The 17,895-nt window shown below is 41.8% G+C and overlaps 4 protein-coding genes and 1 pseudogene across 4 annotated transcripts; 3 read left to right on the forward strand and 2 right to left on the reverse strand.

The window, feature by feature from the left end:
• Positions 1–2,527: 2,527 nt before the first annotated feature.
• LOC126793475 (uncharacterized) lies at positions 2,528–3,356 on the reverse strand (annotated as a pseudogene).
• A 915-nt stretch (positions 3,357–4,271) lies between these two features.
• On the forward strand, positions 4,272–5,200 carry LOC126786281 (mitochondrial import inner membrane translocase subunit TIM17-2-like). The gene has a single exon (XM_050512055.1). It carries the CDS (start codon positions 4,322–4,324, stop codon positions 4,976–4,978), a length of 657 nt encoding a protein of 218 aa, XP_050368012.1. The 5' UTR covers positions 4,272–4,321; the 3' UTR covers positions 4,979–5,200.
• A 1,776-nt stretch (positions 5,201–6,976) lies between these two features.
• LOC126787869 (probable 3-hydroxyisobutyrate dehydrogenase-like 1, mitochondrial) lies at positions 6,977–8,188 on the forward strand. The gene has a single exon (XM_050513782.1). The coding sequence runs from the start codon at positions 6,992–6,994 to the stop codon at positions 8,030–8,032; it is 1,041 nt and encodes a 346-aa protein (XP_050369739.1). The 5' UTR covers positions 6,977–6,991; the 3' UTR covers positions 8,033–8,188.
• Positions 8,189–9,971: 1,783 nt separating this feature from the next.
• LOC126805070 (receptor-like protein kinase HSL1) lies at positions 9,972–13,346 on the forward strand. Its single transcript, XM_050532167.1, has 2 exons — positions 9,972–12,673; positions 12,768–13,346. Exons 1-2 carry the CDS (start codon positions 10,045–10,047, stop codon positions 13,181–13,183), a joined length of 3,045 nt encoding a protein of 1,014 aa, XP_050388124.1. The 5' UTR covers positions 9,972–10,044; the 3' UTR covers positions 13,184–13,346.
• An 86-nt stretch (positions 13,347–13,432) lies between these two features.
• LOC126805071 (hexokinase-1) lies at positions 13,433–17,605 on the reverse strand. Its single transcript, XM_050532168.1, has 9 exons — positions 16,995–17,605; positions 16,054–16,204; positions 15,791–15,973; positions 15,520–15,594; positions 15,233–15,388; positions 14,970–15,068; positions 14,755–14,885; positions 14,519–14,600; positions 13,433–14,195 (listed from the first exon to the last, which is right to left on the reverse strand). The coding sequence occupies exons 1-9, from the start codon at positions 17,264–17,266 to the stop codon at positions 13,848–13,850; spliced, it is 1,497 nt and encodes a 498-aa protein (XP_050388125.1). The 5' UTR covers positions 17,267–17,605; the 3' UTR covers positions 13,433–13,847.
• Positions 17,606–17,895: the final 290 nt, after the last annotated feature.

The raw sequence follows: 17,895 nt of genomic DNA on the forward strand, positions 1-17,895 counted from the left end.
ACTGATATTGTGTAACATTTTATGATTTGGTACGTATGTCATTATACAACATGACGATTTACACTAAATCGAGATTAGTAACTTAACATAACTTCACTTTCATGTGGTGTTTGAACGTAGTTTTATAAGGAACAAATGTAAAACTAACTACGTAGCGCTAGTAGCAACTGTTTGAAGTGGTGAAACTGTGGACCATAAAAGTTTGGATTCATTCCTCCTATGGTATTTAAAGTATGGCTACTTGGACAATTTGGTACTCGATGTATAAAAACAGACAATTTGGTACATGAAGTTCTCATTTGTAAGTCATTTTGGTACCTCTATCAATTTTGATAATACTGTTAGAGTTATTTTCATCATTCTAGCTCTAAACTCATTAAATTCACATTTTTCTTCATTTATTCCTATAATTGTGATCTCTTTGGAGATAATTAAATTGATATATCTACTCCACTTAGCATCCACTTCACATATATTAAAAATATTTTTTTCTTAATATACTTATTGTCCTAATTATTTTTTGCAAAAGAAATAAATTGTATTTATGCAATTGTAATTTGTTATTAAAATATATTTTTAAAATTATTTATAATTAAAATTAATTTAGATTGATAGCTACATTATGAAAAATTATATACGTAAATCATCACATATACTAAGTGGATGAGTTATCAAATTTTTAGTGATAATTTAGAGACAATTTGAAGGTATTATGAAAAAATGAGGTAAAATAGAGATAAGATGACGGAAATAACCCTGAAAATATAGTCAAAATTGACATAAGTACCAAAATGGCCTAAATTCGAGAACTTTAGGTACCAAATTGTCCGTTTCATACATCATGTACCAAATTGACAAGTAGCCAAACATTAGGTATCATATGAGAAATTTACCCTAAAAGTTTCTTTTAATTAGTGACTGCGGGTCATTATCGCAAGAGGCAAGAGGTTGGAAAGAATTTATGCATATTAGCTAGGTATTTGTATTTCTTAAAAAGTCAATAGTTATTTGTCACGGGCTGGTTTAGCTTTAAACATACATATACATACCTTAACTGCGGGAGGGAAAGCCGGAAAGGAGTTGGGGAAACTAGAGAGATCATCCTACTATATATATTAACAAGTTCCTGCGAATCTCAATCGCATCAGATCTCACATGCTCCTGCCAGCTTAGAAGGCGTTGGACCATGTTAGCGAAAGACAGAAGCTCATTCTGGATTGATGGATTTATAATTAGCAATGGGACAATTCTTGTTAATTTGTATGGGACATATGGGGTACAATGCTAACCTACCAGTCTTTCTGATATTGACATGCACCTAAAGTTCTTTGGGGGCATAGATGATTGTTAGTTTTCTGGGATTTCCATGCATGGATCAGTACTATGCACTATGCAGATCATAGAGGAGAAAGTAACAGCTAGCAAGCTGGCTACTAATTAAGTTTCGATAATAACGATTCGCATAGAGGTCTGACAGATATGAGATATGGGTTTAGTTTTTGCCTGCAAAACAAAGGGTTCTGTGTTTTGCTGTATACATGGCATACAGCCGCGCAAAACAACTTCAGTTTCACAATCACAAATGTGGTATTTCACTCGGTTTTGAATTCAGAGCTTGTCCTAATCTCTACAATTGCAAATATTCTATTAAAAACTCCACCATCCACACGTACGAACGATCTACGCTTGTATTCGCAAATATTCGATCATCCCATGCTGGGCTAGCTCTAAATCTAGCTCTGCTGGTTACTCCCAAAGCGAAACGAAATCAGAGGCTTTTAATTGGTTTAGATCCAATTCAATAAACTGCACAATGTGGATTCACTTAATCGCTTGATAACTTCCAGACGGAAGAGGCTCTGGAGGTAGCTACACTCATCCTGGAACGAGCTCTTCAGGCTCCGCCGATGATGACGAAGTGACTGCGTTCGAGGCCATACCCTGCTAGAAGTAAGTTTCATCATGTCCAACATATTTCTTGTACCATTGGCCTATAATTAAGGCTACAGTGTAAGAACATTATAGTTTATACCTAGCCTGCATTTAGAGCTACTAGCCGGGGATACGAGCGAGGCAGAGCTAGTTCAATCACTACTCACTCTAGTTTAATCACTACTGTACGTCTGTACAGACCATTCCTGCATCCTGCTGTTTTATTCGAAAATTACAAACGGACCATTGTTCTTTCTGGCCACTCTGGTGATCATGCATGGTTAATCTGTAATATGCTAAAATGCCAAGATCAAATGTAAAGTTGTATGGAACATATAGTTTTTAGTTTTTACAATGACAATAAATAGTTGCAGGATAATCACAGCAGTCTATGAATTTTTAATTTTAATTAAGTTCATCAAACAGGTGATGAATCACATTGGCAGTTTTTCTCACAAGCAAGTCGATCTCATCATCAATTAAGTTGAGTACCATATATGAACTGAGTAGCACTCAGAACTTAATTTTTATTATTTTTATATAATGGAAAGATGCTTCAATATGAACTGAGATGACAGCACGCTGATGATCTCATTTAAGCTCCTTCTATTCGATTGATGTTTGAGTTGATGGAGAGAGTGAGCCAGCAGATGCCATCAACTGAAGACAGAATCCAAATTCCAGGTTGTGATATGTAACTGGACATTAAATCCTGAGGAAATTGTATAAGAGTAGTAGTTTTCTGCTCTAAATCGAAAATTCCCATATCAGATTTCTCTACAAAGTTTACGTATTCATCATCCACAGTTAACGAGCTTGTATAATATATGGAGTTCGGTTTGCAGCAAAAGCTCAAGGCCGAAACACACACTGATTACCTGTCACCAACAAATAGAGTTTCATCTCCAATATATGGTTCTCAACATAACCTGCTTCACAATGGATCCTTTGTCGTCGAACACCAACTTGTAAACCTTGAAGTTGTGAGTCACAGGCATTGCCAGTTGATTCTTTGTTCGTGGTTGTTTCATATATCTTCGAACATGCAACAGCTCTCCTTCAGTTGATTCCAGAATATATGAGCGAGAACATGAGGACATCTTACTAGTTTTGTGTATCTTTTTCATTCGCCTGTGGTGACCAACCAAAACGTACTGTAGCTGTTAACATCAAAGGACACAATTCTTCCATAATTATTGTCAACTGCGTAGACTTGATCTTTGTACAATACAGCGTCAGTAAACGAATAATACGAGTTGGTTTCTATGGAAGTCCAAGAACATTGCCCCCCTCTAGTGAAAGCAAGCTTGGAACCTTGATTGTATTTGTATGATGCTACAACCGTACGTAAAGCTGTTGTCCCCTTCTAGTGTGGGATCGCCGGACAAGATCAGCTTTAGGAACTCGTTTGGCTCTGAGGTCATGCAGAGGGGACAGCTTCAGAGGAATTACTACTTCTCCGAATGGTTTTATGAGGTTTAGAACAGGAAGTCCAGCCAGCTGATCATCTACTGTGGTCCGCAGCCATAGTATTTTCTTCCCATGAGATTAATAAAACCATGCATCGTACATCTTATGTTAGTAATTTTTACTACAGACAGTTAGGCTATATAGTAGCCATGAAGTAGTACCAATACTCCTTGGGAACATGCGCATGGGACGGGATTTAGGAAAGCGATGAGTTGAAAGATAGTTTTTGGTAAGGGAACGCCAGAACTTGCAGACGGCAGCGAAACGGACATGGTCAATTGGCGGTTCGAGTACCAGAATACTAAACACAAGATCCTCCGGAAGACTTGCAGCCCAGTCTAAATGTGATGGGTGACTACTGCTGGTGCCGCCGAGCGTCCTCATGACAATAACTTGAAGCAAAAATCGAAGCAGACCCTCATGAATGTTTTGGGTTTTGAGCAAACCCTAATAACCAATGTAAATGCTTGAGGTCACATTAGTAGCATACAATGTGTGATTGGGGAATTTGGGATGGTAGTAACTTAAAATTAAATTAAAGCTCCAAACTTCAAAACTAGATAACTGATTCCAAAAGAACAGACCTTGAAGCAGAAATTGAATAGAGTATAAAGCTTTCAGAATGCTGGGTACCTTATCCGCACCACATAGTAACGTACTAACGTTAAGCTGCCCCCTTCTGTAAGTAAACCAAGAATGGAGGAAGGAGAGACTGGTCTCAAACGACGCCGTTTGCGGTTGAGGATAAAAAGGTCTGATTAAGTGCCCGAAATACCCTTTTATTACTGTGAAAAAGGGGCAAATCCACTACGACAAGCTAGGGTATTTCCGTCTATAAAAAAAGTATATAACCCTCTTCTTCCCCGCCTGATATTTCTTTCTCTCTCGTCTCAATTCGAACCCTAGGAAACTCAGACAGATGGGAACTCCAGAAACCTCACGGGAACCGTGCCCGGACCGGATCCTGGACGACGTCGGCGGCGCGTTCGGGATGGGCGCCGTGGGAGGAGGCGCGTGGCACTTTTTCAAAGGGATCTACAACTCCCCCAGCGGGACGCGTCTCGCCGGCGGCGCGCAAGCCGTCCGGATGAACTCGCCGCGCGTCGGCGGAAGCTTCGCCGTCTGGGGCGGCCTGTTCTCCACCTTCGACTGCACGATGGTGTACCTGCGCCAGAAAGAGGACCCCTGGAACTCGATCATCTCCGGCGCCGCCACCGGCGGCTTCCTCTCGATGCGGCAGGGGATGGGCGCGACGGCGAGGTCGGCTCTCATGGGAGGAGTGCTGCTGTCGCTGATCGAAGGCGCCGGGATCATGCTGAACAAGTTCACGGAGCATCAGCAGAACGCCGCGTTTGAGGAGGCCGCGGCTGCTCAGATGGCCGGAATCCCTGGGATGCCGCCGCCGACCGGGCTGCCTCCGATGGGTGCGCCGGAGGCCGAAGGAAGCTCCGGTGCGGCTTCGTGGTTGGGAGGGTTGTTTGGGAAGAAAGAGCCGGAGGCGCCGAGCGGCGGGAGCGAGACGAAGGTTCTGGAGAGCTTCGATGCGCCTCCGGTGCCGAGTTTTGAGTTCAAGTGATGGTAAGGATGTGTTTTTGATAAGAAAGGTTAGTAATTGTATTTAGGTATTGGAAATGTTTGAATAATCAGACTACTCTGTAGGTGTGTTATACTGTTTGTTTTTTCAATGATGTATTTTGAAATTTTCACTGGCGACAATGCAATGTTGTTGCTGGCTTGGTTTGGGAGGAAGAAAAATCCCGAAGCTGCATTTAACTTATAAGTTGTTATGTTCAGTACCTTTTCGCTAGCATTCTCTGCAGTTCTGCTTAAAGATCAAACCTTTATGAAATGTAGATGTTAAAGGCTTAACCTTTGTTCTGATAAGAGTTTATGTTGTGTAGATATTGAAGTGGAGGTATATGTAAAGATTAGACCTTCTTGGATAGCTGATTATGAGTTTCAGTGCTTTGGTATATGACCTCTTCAAATTGGTTTGAAATCTTGTCATTATGGGGTTGCTACTGCAGAAACGTGTATAAACATTTCTTGCTAGAACTAGGTGTGAATACTGTACTAACTTGGTTGGCTCTATAAGGGATGCTATTGTTAACAAGTATGCAAGTTTTGTTGATGATGTGGGAAGGCTTGCAATGCGGAATGGTTGTTGCAAGCTGTAATAGTTTGTTTGCTTTGTTATTCTGACTTCAAATAGTAGTGTGCTGTAACAATTTGCTATAAGGGCTCATTATTTCAAATTCTCCAGATATTTTCTTCAATCTCTCTAGAATTTTCTTCTTCTTCAAGCTTGGTTTAGTTGCAGAGACCATCCATGGTAGCAATGTTATCATTTGAGCTGGTGCTTCTCTTGTGTTTATACTTTTAAATGTTTTGGAGAATCCCAAATCTGCAATTAACTTCTAACTTTGTTTTGTTTAGAGCCAATTTGCTATCATTCTCTGCAATTCTGCATTTACTTGTCTGTCTCACTCTGACTTGCTTTGCATATGAAAGATTAAAGCTTTTTGAAATGTGAAGTGTTAGATGATAAAGGCTTGACTTTTGGTCTGATGGGTTTTGTTGGTTAAATTTCGAAGTTGAAATAGATGTTAATATCAGACCTCTGTTGAATTTTAACACAGCTTCTTGAGATTATGCACGTTTTGAGATGATTTCTTGCATAGCAGATTATGTGCTTTGTTTTTTTACCTCTGCAAATTGGTTTAAAATCTTGTCACTTGTGTTATATGTGTTTACTACTGTATACTTCTGAGCTTGCTTTTAATGGTCATTTGTATGCAGGTACTTCCTGCCAGAACTAGGTGTGAATTTCACACTCACTTGGTTAGCTCTAAAACATAAGTCAAACTATAGCAGTTTAGGGTTTTGCATTAGACATAGTGGCCATGGCCTTATGATTTGGTTTGTGTTTATACTTTATGTGGTCTTGTGGTTCCATGATCTTTCAATGCTTGGAAAAAGAGGTACTTGTAATGTTACCGTAGTACGAGTTGGTATCAAGGACCGGTGTCCTATTATTTTTGGATAGTGTGCTATGTAGAAGTAGGAGTTGCACTGGTAGCAGCATTCTGTGTGTAGTTTATGCAGCTAGAAATTGAATGATGGCGTGCCATTTAGAAATAGGAGTTGCACTCATAGCATTCAATTGAGCCAGAAATTGAATGATGCCATTTGCGGAGAAAGAACTATGTGGCCTAGAGTTGTGGAAAAGCTCCCCCGGTCTATGGAACTTATGGTTTTGCTACTTTGATCACAGAAGTTTTTAGCAATGTAGGTTTCACTAATAGGTGATTCTATCCTCTTCTCGTTTAGTCATTCAGTACATGTAGCTTTGTAAATACATCAGATTACACCTAAACGCAATTGCGTTTTGATGACTATGATCTCTTTCAACTATGAAGCTTTTAGCCTTCTGAAGGCACACGGCTACCGGAAAAAAAGAAAAGAAAAAAAAAGACCTTGCTGGTAGGACGTTGAGAATCGATTTCAAACACGTGTCTCAACATTGCAAATGGACCGTTGGATCTATTAAAGAGCTCACCAAACAAACAGAGATGATAAAGAACACAGGATGATCCTCAAAATAGTCAAACGCATTCCACCACCACTCCTTGCCCAACTCTCCCATCACTTCCACTCCCACTCCCACTTCACCCCTCTCCGCCGCGCCATGGCCACCTCCGCCGCCGAGTCCACCGTCAGCCCATCAACAACCCGCGTGGGCTGGATCGGCACCGGCGTCATGGGCCGGTCCATGTGCGGCCACCTCCTCAAAGCTGGCTACACTCTCACCATCTTCAACCGCACCATCTCCAAAGCCCAGCCCCTCCTCGACTCCGGCGCCAAACTCGCCGACTCCCCACGCGCCGTCGCCGCCCAATCCGACGTCGTCTTCTCCATCGTCGGCTACCCCTCCGACGTCCGCTCCGTCCTCCTCGACCCCTCCTCCGGCGCCCTCTCCGGCCTCCGCCCCGGCGGCGTCCTCGTCGACATGACCACCTCCGAGCCCTCCCTCGCCGTCGAGATCTCGCACTCCGCCGCCGCCAAGAGCTGCTCCTCGATCGACGCGCCCGTCACCGGCGGAGACGTCGGCGCGAGAAACGGAACTCTCGCGATTCTCGCTGGAGGCGAAGAATCCGTCGTCCAGAAATTAACTCCCCTCTTTGCCCTCATGGGGAAAGTTAATTACATGGGTGCCCCTGGGAAGGGCCAGTTTGCCAAGCTAGCGAACCAGACCATCATATGCTCAACAATGCTGGGGTTAGTAGAGGGCATGGTGTTTGCCCACAAGGCTGGGCTTGACGTGGGCCTGTTCCTGAATGCCATATCGGTCGGGGCGGCCGGGTCGAGGTCGTTGGATTTGTATGGGCGGAGGATTCTGAAGAGGGATTTCGAGCCGGGATTCTATGTGAATCACTTTGTCAAGGACTTGGGGATTTGTTTGAAGGAGTGCCAGAACATGGGGCTGGCTCTGCCGGGTTTGGCGCTGGCGCAGCAGCTTTACTTGTCCCTCAAGGCTCATGGTGAAGGCAATTTGGGCACCCAAGCACTCATTGTGGCTCTGGAGCGACTCAACAATGTGTCACTGGTGGAACAATCCGGGTCGATATGAATTGGTGTGTGGATCTTCATCGATTCGGGTACGATGGTAATGTCATTTCAAGTTTGATATATACACTTACAATAAAAAGATCCTAACTATTATGCCCCAAAGTTTCTCGACCTTTTGTCACATATCTTTTTCAAGGAAGTAGTGTTCAGAGTTTAACATGTTTTGGCATGACATTGCATTCAGCGTGCGAAAATGAACTATTATACCAACAATTGTGTGCAAAATGGTTGATCATAGTCAGAATGATGTCATAGTAACCAATTTGTAGATTAGATGCATAGCAAAAGGTCACATACATGCGTGCGCATTTCGGAAAGATACTAAAAAGGAATACAATGGGGGAGGAGTTTGTGCCTTGCGGTTTAGTCAAGCAGACTGTTCTTCTCCTAAAACATCAATTGAACAAACATTATACCCACCTTCATATTTAAGCCCCAAAATCAACCACGTCTAGCTTAATGGATGTAATTGTCTTGACTTGAAGGACAAATACCCAACCCACAGTTCACCCATCATTCTAGAACCCCCTTGTTTTCCCAATCCTCAGTCTACCACACAACCACTCAAACCATTTTTTCTCTTCATGTCTGAGTCATTGAACAATCTTACGTGCTAGAAATTCTAGTTTTAGACTAACGGAATCATTACTCATTGGATGGAGAATAGGGAACTATACACGACTTTAATATATTAGTCAAACTCTTCAATCACGAAAAAACACTACTTTTCTCCAGTCTACGTTCAACAATGGCGTTCTCTGTTCATATGATGCCTGTTGGCCTCCTTCTCGGCAGCTTCAAATGCCGTCTTGTTCACCCTAACGTTGCTTTCGTCATCCTAGTCTGTAGCCTTACATGTCTGATCTATATCATTATTTCCGACAACACAATAAGAAGAATAATGCTAGATGCTAAATTGTTTTGGAAAAATCTATCCTACGCGGCTATATGGTATACGCCGGCACATCCAACCACACACCACCACCACCACTGCGTGCAGAAAATGACAGACCCTGCTAGCCATTCAGCACCTGCTGTATGGTGTACAACGATGTAACCCAGACGAACCCAAATTGTTTCTCTCCATACAGCCGAAAATGTGATTCATCTAGCATTATTCAACCGAGTCGTCTAAATGACGTTAAAACATAGTGCTTTTGTCCAACATTGCTCCTAATAAATCAACTCGCGCGGGCATCCAACTCAGAAAAGTGATATTCTATCACTCTATTTCCTGGAAATTACTTAGTAAACATACATGTTTTGAACCCTTTCTCCAAAGCAGCGCCAGCATTCCCAGCAAAACAACGAGATCAAGTCAACTGGTTGATCAATTAATAATTTAATATCACCGTTCCATGCTTGTAATTCGAGCAAAAGCATAAGACAATAGCTAGCTGACGTTGAGAATATAAATCCAACATTGGAAATTATGACATATCATGTGTGTTTATAAGGATTTGGGTCACTCCATTCATTGACAATTAGTTTTGGATGTGAACCTCAAATCACTTTATCATGGTATCAGAGCGGGTTACCCACGTTCACGTGTGAAGCTCAAATAGTCACACAGACTTCACGTCATCTAAAATGTTGTCCACGTGTATGGCTTGAAAATTCGTCACACATGCGGGGCGTGTTGAGAATATAAATCTCACATTGAGAATTATGACCTAGCATGTGGATTTATAAGGATTTGAGTCACTCCATTCATTGCCAATTAATTTTGGATATGAACTCCATATCACTTTATCAGCTGATATAGCCGCAGATCTTCCGCTACTTGTAATTGGTATCACATAAACTTCATTGACTAACTTTTCCAGGTCTTCCACATGGCCCTTCAATGATGTTATTCAACTTCCACAACATTGATATGACATTCACACCCTTGAAAGAAAACGATCATATCGTTTCCTAGACCAACTTGTCTTGTTCTGAATCATCAGCTCCTGAGTTCACACATACAGCTCTGAAACCCCAGGTTTCATTGTTTCGTACCTCCGTATCCAAATGATGACCTCATCAATACCTTCTCTCTGCACCGTTCTCTTCCTCATCTTCCTCATCCATGCCGACTCTCAGTCCCTTCAAGACAAGGAACGAGTAGTCCTGCTCAAGTTAAAGTCATATTGGCTATCTCCACCGGCCCTCAGCCAGTGGACTTCAACATCAAACTCCAGCTCTCATTGTGACTGGCCTGAGATCACCTGCACCGGAAACTCCGTCACCGGTTTAGTTCTCTACAACGTAAACCTCACCATTGAAGTTCCATCCTTCATTTGTGACCTCAACAACCTCACACACCTCGACCTTGGTGATAACTACCTCCCGGGAGATTTTCCCTTGTCTCTCTACAACTGCTCCAAGCTAGAGTACTTGGACCTCTCGCAAAACTACTTTGTTGGGACTATTCCTGATGATATCGACAGATTGCCTAAGCTTAAGACGCTCATCCTCGCCGGCAACAACTTCTCCGGCGATATTCCTGCTTCTATTGGGAAATTAGAGGAGCTGACAACTTTGCATTTATACACAAACGATCTCAACGGCTCTGTCCCTGCAGAAATAGGTAACCTCTCCAACCTTGAGGTCCTCTGGCTGTCTTGGCTTCCCAAAATGGCGCCATGGAAGCTGCCTTTTGATTTCACCAAGTTGAAGAAGATGAAGATATTGAGGATTCGTGAAGTGAATTTGTTTGGAGAAATACCAGAGTCTGTTGGAGAATTGGAAGCACTTGAAGAATTGGATTTGGCGCAAAACAACTTGAGCGGGAAAATACCAAGTGGTGTGTTTTTGTTGAAGCATTTGAGCATTATATATCTCTTCAAAAACAAGATATCAGGGGAGATTCCTCAAGTGGTTGAAGCACACAACTTAACCATCATCGACATCTCAGAGAACAAGCTCACAGGGCCGATACCACAAGGTTTCAGCAACCTTACCAAGTTGAGAGATATGAGTTTGTTCTACAATGATGGTATTTCTGGTCCGATTCCAGAGCCAATTGGCCTCCTGCCAAATCTTGTGATTTTCAAAATGTTCAACATGAACCTTTCAGGAACAATTCCTCCAGAGCTTGGAAAGCATTCGCCGCTTGAAGATTTCCAGGTTTCGGTGAATAGGTTGACAGGAAAGCTGCCTGACGGTTTGTGCAAAAATGGTAAGCTTGTGGGAGTAGTTGCTTATGAGAATAGTCTCACTGGAGAGCTACCAAGCTCTCTTGAAAATTGTGACAGTTTATTGGTAATTGAAGTTCAAGATAACAAGTTTTCTGGGGACATTCCTAGTGGTATGTGGAATGCATTGAATTTGAGTTATGTGATAATGAGCAACAATTCGTTTACGGGTGAACTTCCTGAGAAGATGTCACATAATCTTCTCAGGGTGGAAATCCGAGACAACAAGTTTTCAGGTCAGATTCCAAGAGGGGTGTCTTCCTGTAAGAAGTTGCAAGTATTTGATGCTGGTAACAACCTCTTCAATGGTAGTTTTCCTGGGGAATTGACTACTCTTCCGAGCTTGGCAAGTCTTTACCTTCATCAGAATCGGCTTAGTGGACCACTTCCAACAGAAATTGATTCATGGGAGTCGCTAAACGTTCTTAATCTGAGTAGAAATCACCTCTCTGGACCAATACCAGAGAAGCTTGGTGCTTTGCAATCACTTACTGCGTTGGACCTTTCAGAGAACCAATTTTCGGGCCAAATTCCGAATCAACTTGGCATTCTCAGACCCAACACTCTCAATCTTTCTTCAAATCTCCTCACTGGAGAGATCCCAACTTCATTTGAAAACTCTGCGTATGATAAAAGCTTCTTGAACAATACTGGTCTCTGTACAAGCACCAGTGGTTTGAATATTAATATATGCTCTAAATCATCAAATTCCAATACGGATTCAAATCGATCTCTACCTTTGATCTTAAGTCTAAGCGCAATGTTGTTCCTGTTGGTCTTGTTGTTATTAGTCTTCTTTGTTAGAGGTTACTTGAGAAGGAAGGATGGATCAGATGCAGACTGGAAGCTCACTTCATTTCAGAGGTTGAATTTCACAACTTCAAAAATCTTGTCAGGGTTGACTGAAAGCAATGTGATTGGAAGTGGTGGATCTGGGAAGGTCTATCGTGTACCAGTGAATCGTACAGGTGACTTTGTAGCTGCAAAGAGGATTTGGACCAACAAGAAGATCATGGAGGAGAGGCTTGAAAAAGAGTTTCTTGCAGAAGTCAAGATACTGAGCTCAATTCGACATGCCAACATAGTGAAGCTGATGTGCTGCATTTCCAGTGAGACTTCGAAACTTCTTGTATACGAGTACTCAGACAATCGAAGCCTAGATCGATGGTTGAACAAGAAAAATAGGCCACCCCTGTCCAACCTCTCCAGTTCAGTTCATCATGCTGTCCTGGACTGGCGTAAGAGGTTGCAAATTGCAGTGGGAGCTGCTGAGGGCCTCTGCTATATGCATCACGACTGTGTTCCACCCATTGTGCATCGAGACGTGAAATCAAGTAACATTCTATTGGATTCTGATTTCAACGCGAAATTAGCTGATTTTGGTCTGGCCAAGATGTTGGTCAAGCAAGGAGACCTTGCCACAATGTCAGCTGTTGCTGGTTCCTTTGGTTACATGGCTCCAGGTAATGGCCTATACACAGTTATACACAAATGCTCAGGAAATGTGTTATCTGTGACTAAATTTAGTTAACATATCTCTTTTCAATATGATTGCAGAATATGCACATTCCACGAGAGTTAATGAGAAGATTGATGTATATAGTTTCGGGGTCATCCTGCTGGAGCTGGCAACTGGTAGGGAACCGAATGATGGTGATGAGCACACTTCTCTTGCCGAATGGACGAGACGTCATGCTCAAGAAGGCAAACCTATCGCCGATGCTCTGGACCATAATGTCAAGAAACCACGTTACTTGGATGAAATGACCGCTGTGTTCAAACTCGGCATCATGTGCACTGAGACACTTCCTTTGAACAGGCCTTCTATGAAGGAGGTTCTGCATATCTTAGTTCGAACTTGTCCGCAGCCAGTTCGCAGGGAAAAGACCGAGTATGCCACCGCCCCTCTCCTCAAGAATTCAAGGCGAGAGGGGGTGTTGGGTGATCAAGATGGTTTGGCAACGAATGTGTGATACATTCCCAGAAGAGGACGACACCAAATAAAAGGGGATATAAGGCATGCATCTAGACTAATACATTATATTGTGTTGTATATGTAGGCTAATATAAGAGGCTTGTAGGCAGTTTATGATTTGCACATGTACATTGAGATCCCTTCAAAGAGGAGCACCGTGCTGTGACCATCTCAGATCTACGTAGAAGTTCCATTCCATTCTTAGTTTTACTTGGTTTTGCTACAAATACAAATAGAAAGTCAAAAGAGAACGAAAAATGGTTTCAAAAGAGCCTATAAAACTCTTGTTTTATTTATAGAGAAGTGGAGAGGATATTCCGCAAAACTACTCAGTTTACGTTCCCCTGTTTTATAATGTAATCCAACAGAAATGATCTTATACACTTGTACCAACAGAAAGCCTAGGCACCCAGAAAGGAGCAAAACAGGCTGTGACACTAAAGCTTCAGCCAACTGAAAACTCCAACTGCCAATTATGATCCTTTGAGAATTACAACCTCAAAGGACCATAAATTAAGGGTTGGATGGAACATCTTTCGGAATAGGAGCTCAGAGCAGCTCCAACTGTTCCGAAGCAAGTTGTGTAAAGGCAAGGGGAAAGCGAAACATATACAAAAATTTGAGAATGTCACACTCATTCATCTACCCTGGTCCCGCCTATTTTATGACTCCTCTAAACCAAGATAATGGGAATGTGATGCTGCCAGGAGAGCAGCTCCAATTCCGGACCCATCATTTGAGTGCTCAACAGAGACGTGCTCAGCAACTTCATCACCCAACAACTCATCAAGAGTACTCTCCATGCAGACCCGGAATTCAGTGTAGTGCTCAAACAAGCCACCATCCAATGCTACCACTGACTTATGCTTCTCTCCATCTTTTACTGTGTCTCTACCCAACTTCTTAAGAACTCCCAGGATCCCAGCAGCAGAGAGGCGAGCTCCACGAGTGGCAACTATGTCACATAACGCCACAACAGCCTTTCTAACTTTCAGAGATGTATTGGGAATCTGCCAATTGTTGAAAAATCAAAAACCAAAACTCAATCTGCTGTCTTGACATCAACTTAGAAAAAAATTATAAGATAAAAAGGAATTATAGTTGCTCTAAGAACTGTAAGTTTGCTTATGACCATAGGGACGAGGCAAACATGATATATCATGTGACTCTATAATTAAGTCATTCAAAGAAAGACACAGCGACTTCAACCTTTTCTTGTTATCACATTGGTAACAGACCCTCCCAAAATGGAAATAAAAGATACAAATATGAAATTAAAATGCAAGGGGAGATGGAAATCTGAAGATTTCAGTAAAGAATATGAGCAAAGTACCTCTAGGATATCCTTGAGTTTGCTGCCAACTACTCTCAGATCCGGAGATGAGTCATGATGCATTGCAGACATGTCCGGAGTCCTGCAAAATTATAGCACTGTAAAGATTTGCTAACACTCACTCCACTTACAGAGCCTATACATACTTGAAGCTGAATAAATAATAAAAAGAAGTTGCCAGTGCCACAAAGTACAGGGAATAGGCCAAACAATCAGTCAAAAGTATCGACATATACCTTAATACAAAAGGAACTTTCAGTTTGGCAGGAACAGTATCACCAAAAAAGGCAGCTTCTTCGGCCATCTTCAGCAAAACTCTGCGCACAATGTCTCCTAAATACATCCCAGATATAATCTTCTCAAAGATCTGGGAAATAATATAAAATCCCTGGTCAAATCTAGATTAAGCCATCCACAGTAAGTCAGATATATAATAAAATGTTGTACTTACTTGATCTCCAGGGTTCAAACTCTCAGCATCAAGGGCTTGATCATATTCTGTTAGAGGAAGATGTGATGAACGGAAGTTACCCCATTCCATGTTGATTACCTGTATATGAAATGAAGGAATGATTAGCTCTGTTCTAAAAGAATAGAGATTAATCATGGCAGCAGTATCGAACATTATAATTACTTTCCCAGAAGAGTGGCGAAATCAATATCAAGACATTGTAAATCAACCAAAATTCATAGCATCATATATCATATACTAACCATCTCTCCTGATTTAGGTAGAAGTCCATGCCATTTTGGAATGGCATGTGCCCGTTCTACATAAGCGGCATTTGTTCCGGTTCCTAAAATGACAGCGGCAATCACATTCTGATTGTGGTACCTACCTCCGGCTAAAGTTCCAATTGTATCATTGACCTGCATCAACCTGGGAAGTTAGGATTTTCCAAAATAGACTTAGCAATAAAACACTAACCAGGAGTAGATCAGCTCCTCAGAGCTTGTCAAAAAAAAATCCCCGTTGAAATCACAAACCATATCAAACTTACCAAAGCTGTAACGCGCATTTCCAGGCCAATTTTTTCCACTGATTTGGTGAGCTCGGCCACCACATCTTGCTCAACCTGCATTAGAAGAAAATAGAAACTGTCACTACAGGACACCTGATGGTATTCTCTCACATCAATTTGATATACAATGAGTAGAAACATTAGCAAAGAGAAACCTAAAGATGACCTACAAAATTACATTAAGACAAGACTAGAAGTGGAAAACAGGAAAAGTCAATACAGCAAAAGTGACAAAGTAATTAAAGCTTACTGCGTCTTCGATACTGAATCCCTTTGTCCACTTGATAAGGGTTCCTGATGCAATTGAAGTTTGCCATACAGGAAATGAGAAGGTAAAACCAAGCTCCCTTAGCCTACCAGGAGCCGGATGATAACCTTCTCCTTCAGTCTCGACAAATTTTGCAAGTGCTTCAGCGATAAAATCAAATAATCCCTGAAACCAAATCATAACAAATTAGTTCAGTACAAAGATCTTTATGGAAGTCTGATAGATTGCTTAAAGAAAATACTAACTTCTGAAGTCCCGGTCATCAAATGTGGTGGAATTGAAACTTCATCAAATTCTTGTTTAATAACACGTTTTTCTTTCCCACCAAGCTGTACACGCAGGACACGGAAATTTGTCCCACCAAGGTCTAATGCATAAAATAGACCTTTCTCATCCCTGAAAAATTAAGGACAGCATAAGGAGACTGAGTTATGCTTCTGACAGACCCTCAATCTACCCAGCATGAGACTTCAATATCAATGAATTTGGCATCCAAATTATAAATTACAGAACTATTTCTAACAATCACTCAATATGCCCACAACTTAATGCTGCCCTCATTTTCCATTTGGAATAGAATAGAAGCACACTGAACACAGAGCTCGTAAATCACGACGTAACACAGCCAGACACCATGAATAACATACACAAGTAAACAATAAGGCCCAAAGCTTCAAACTCCCAGTTACTTACTCTATCCCACACCACCAACTTTCCTAAAGACAGGCCAATATCTCTATAATTACATCCACTAAAAAAAAACAGTACACTCAAATCGAATTCTTATATTACCAAGTTGTAGCCCTACAATTAATATCCAGAGGCAAATTGAAACAGTAAAGGAGAACTAGATTTCAGCACAAAAAAAGTGTAGAAAGAGCAAAGGTGATGCTGGTCAAAACTAAAGCAAGAAAGATGAAAAGATAAGATTGTAGACCCAATACAGAATCATGCAACACAAACAGACCACAACTCTTATGAGCTCAAATATCCCATTCCAAGATATAAGCTCAAAATCTTTACATAAATCAAAACAAACAAGTAAAAATCACCAATATTTTGAAAAACCAAGCAATCAAAACTCTCAAATTAACAACCTTTACCAATCCCAATACCTCAAGAAACTAAAACAAATGATAGAAACCAAAACTAACACTAGGGCGGGTGACACAAGAGTTTCATATACCCAGTGGGGAGGTTATCAACATAGCTTATGAGCATCTTAAGCTTGCTGCCACCCTCCGACGCCAGCCCAGCGTGCATCTCCACCGTCATGGCGTCGGCGACCTGCCGGAGCTTCCCAATCGGCGTGTCACACTTCTCCTCAAACTCCTTCAATATCGCCATCGCCCTCGCCCACCTCCTCGAGCTCTTCAACCGCCGCCGGACCAGCAGCGCCGCCGCCGCACACGTCAACCCCGCGCACACCACCGCCGCCCCCACCGCCACCTTCCCCATAACAATAACTCACCCAAAAAAAAACCCAACTCGAAATCACGCAATTAGCCTCAAAAAGATCGAATCTTGATCACTTTTCAGAGGGCTCTGAATCCAAATTGACCCAAAGACTCGAGCTTTATCAAGTGCATGGATTGAAAAAGAAGACTAAGAAGAAAACAGGAGCTAGTCTTGAATTGGGTACTGAACAAAATGTAAGAAAGAAGAAGAAGAAGACTGAAAACCCAGATCGGAAAATTGGCCAATACAAAATTTCGGTGAAGAATTTGGAGGAAATTTATAAGCAAAGAAATGACTCAAAATGAGTGTGCTCTTAAATTTGGGTTTTTTTTTTTCTTTTGATAACTTGGTGTCTAATTTTCTCAAACACTTAGGGGAGGTTGTGAAATGACGAGAATGGGGCTGTCAGTGTGGAAAGGAGTTCTCATATGGACGAACATGATTCCATGAGAGGTGTTTTGGAGTTTTCAGGTTTAAGGAAGGGTACGTGTGAGGTGGTGGCTCATTTGTACATGTGTAATAAACTTTTGGCTCTCTTAATATGCTTCAAAGAAGAGGATAGGTTTAACTTTTGCATGTTGTTGCGTGATCCTAACAATGTGGGAATGATGACTCGGCCAATCTGATTT

Source organism: Argentina anserina, chromosome 1 (genome assembly GCF_933775445.1).
Source record: "Argentina anserina chromosome 1, drPotAnse1.1, whole genome shotgun sequence".
Taxonomy (NCBI): Eukaryota; Viridiplantae; Streptophyta; class Magnoliopsida; order Rosales; family Rosaceae; genus Argentina; species Argentina anserina.

Coding starts and splice junctions, on each gene's coding strand:
- LOC126786281 (XM_050512055.1), top strand. CDS start 4,322: ATGGGAACTCCAGAAACCTCACGGGAACCGTGCCCGGACCGGATCCTG.
- LOC126787869 (XM_050513782.1), top strand. CDS start 6,992: ATGATCCTCAAAATAGTCAAACGCATTCCACCACCACTCCTTGCCCAA.
- LOC126805070 (XM_050532167.1), top strand. CDS start 10,045: ATGATGACCTCATCAATACCTTCTCTCTGCACCGTTCTCTTCCTCATC. Junction 12,674..12,767: donor CTTTGGTTACATGGCTCCAG/GTAATGGCCTAT, acceptor ATATGATTGCAG/AATATGCACATTCCACGAGA.
- LOC126805071 (XM_050532168.1), bottom strand. CDS start 17,266: ATGGGGAAGGTGGCGGTGGGGGCGGCGGTGGTGTGCGCGGGGTTGACG. Junction 15,069..15,232: donor TACCTAAATCAGGAGAGATG/GTTAGTATATGA, acceptor TTTCATATACAG/GTAATCAACATGGAATGGGG. Junction 14,196..14,518: donor AACTCAAGGATATCCTAGAG/GTACTTTGCTCA, acceptor AACAATTGGCAG/ATTCCCAATACATCTCTGAA.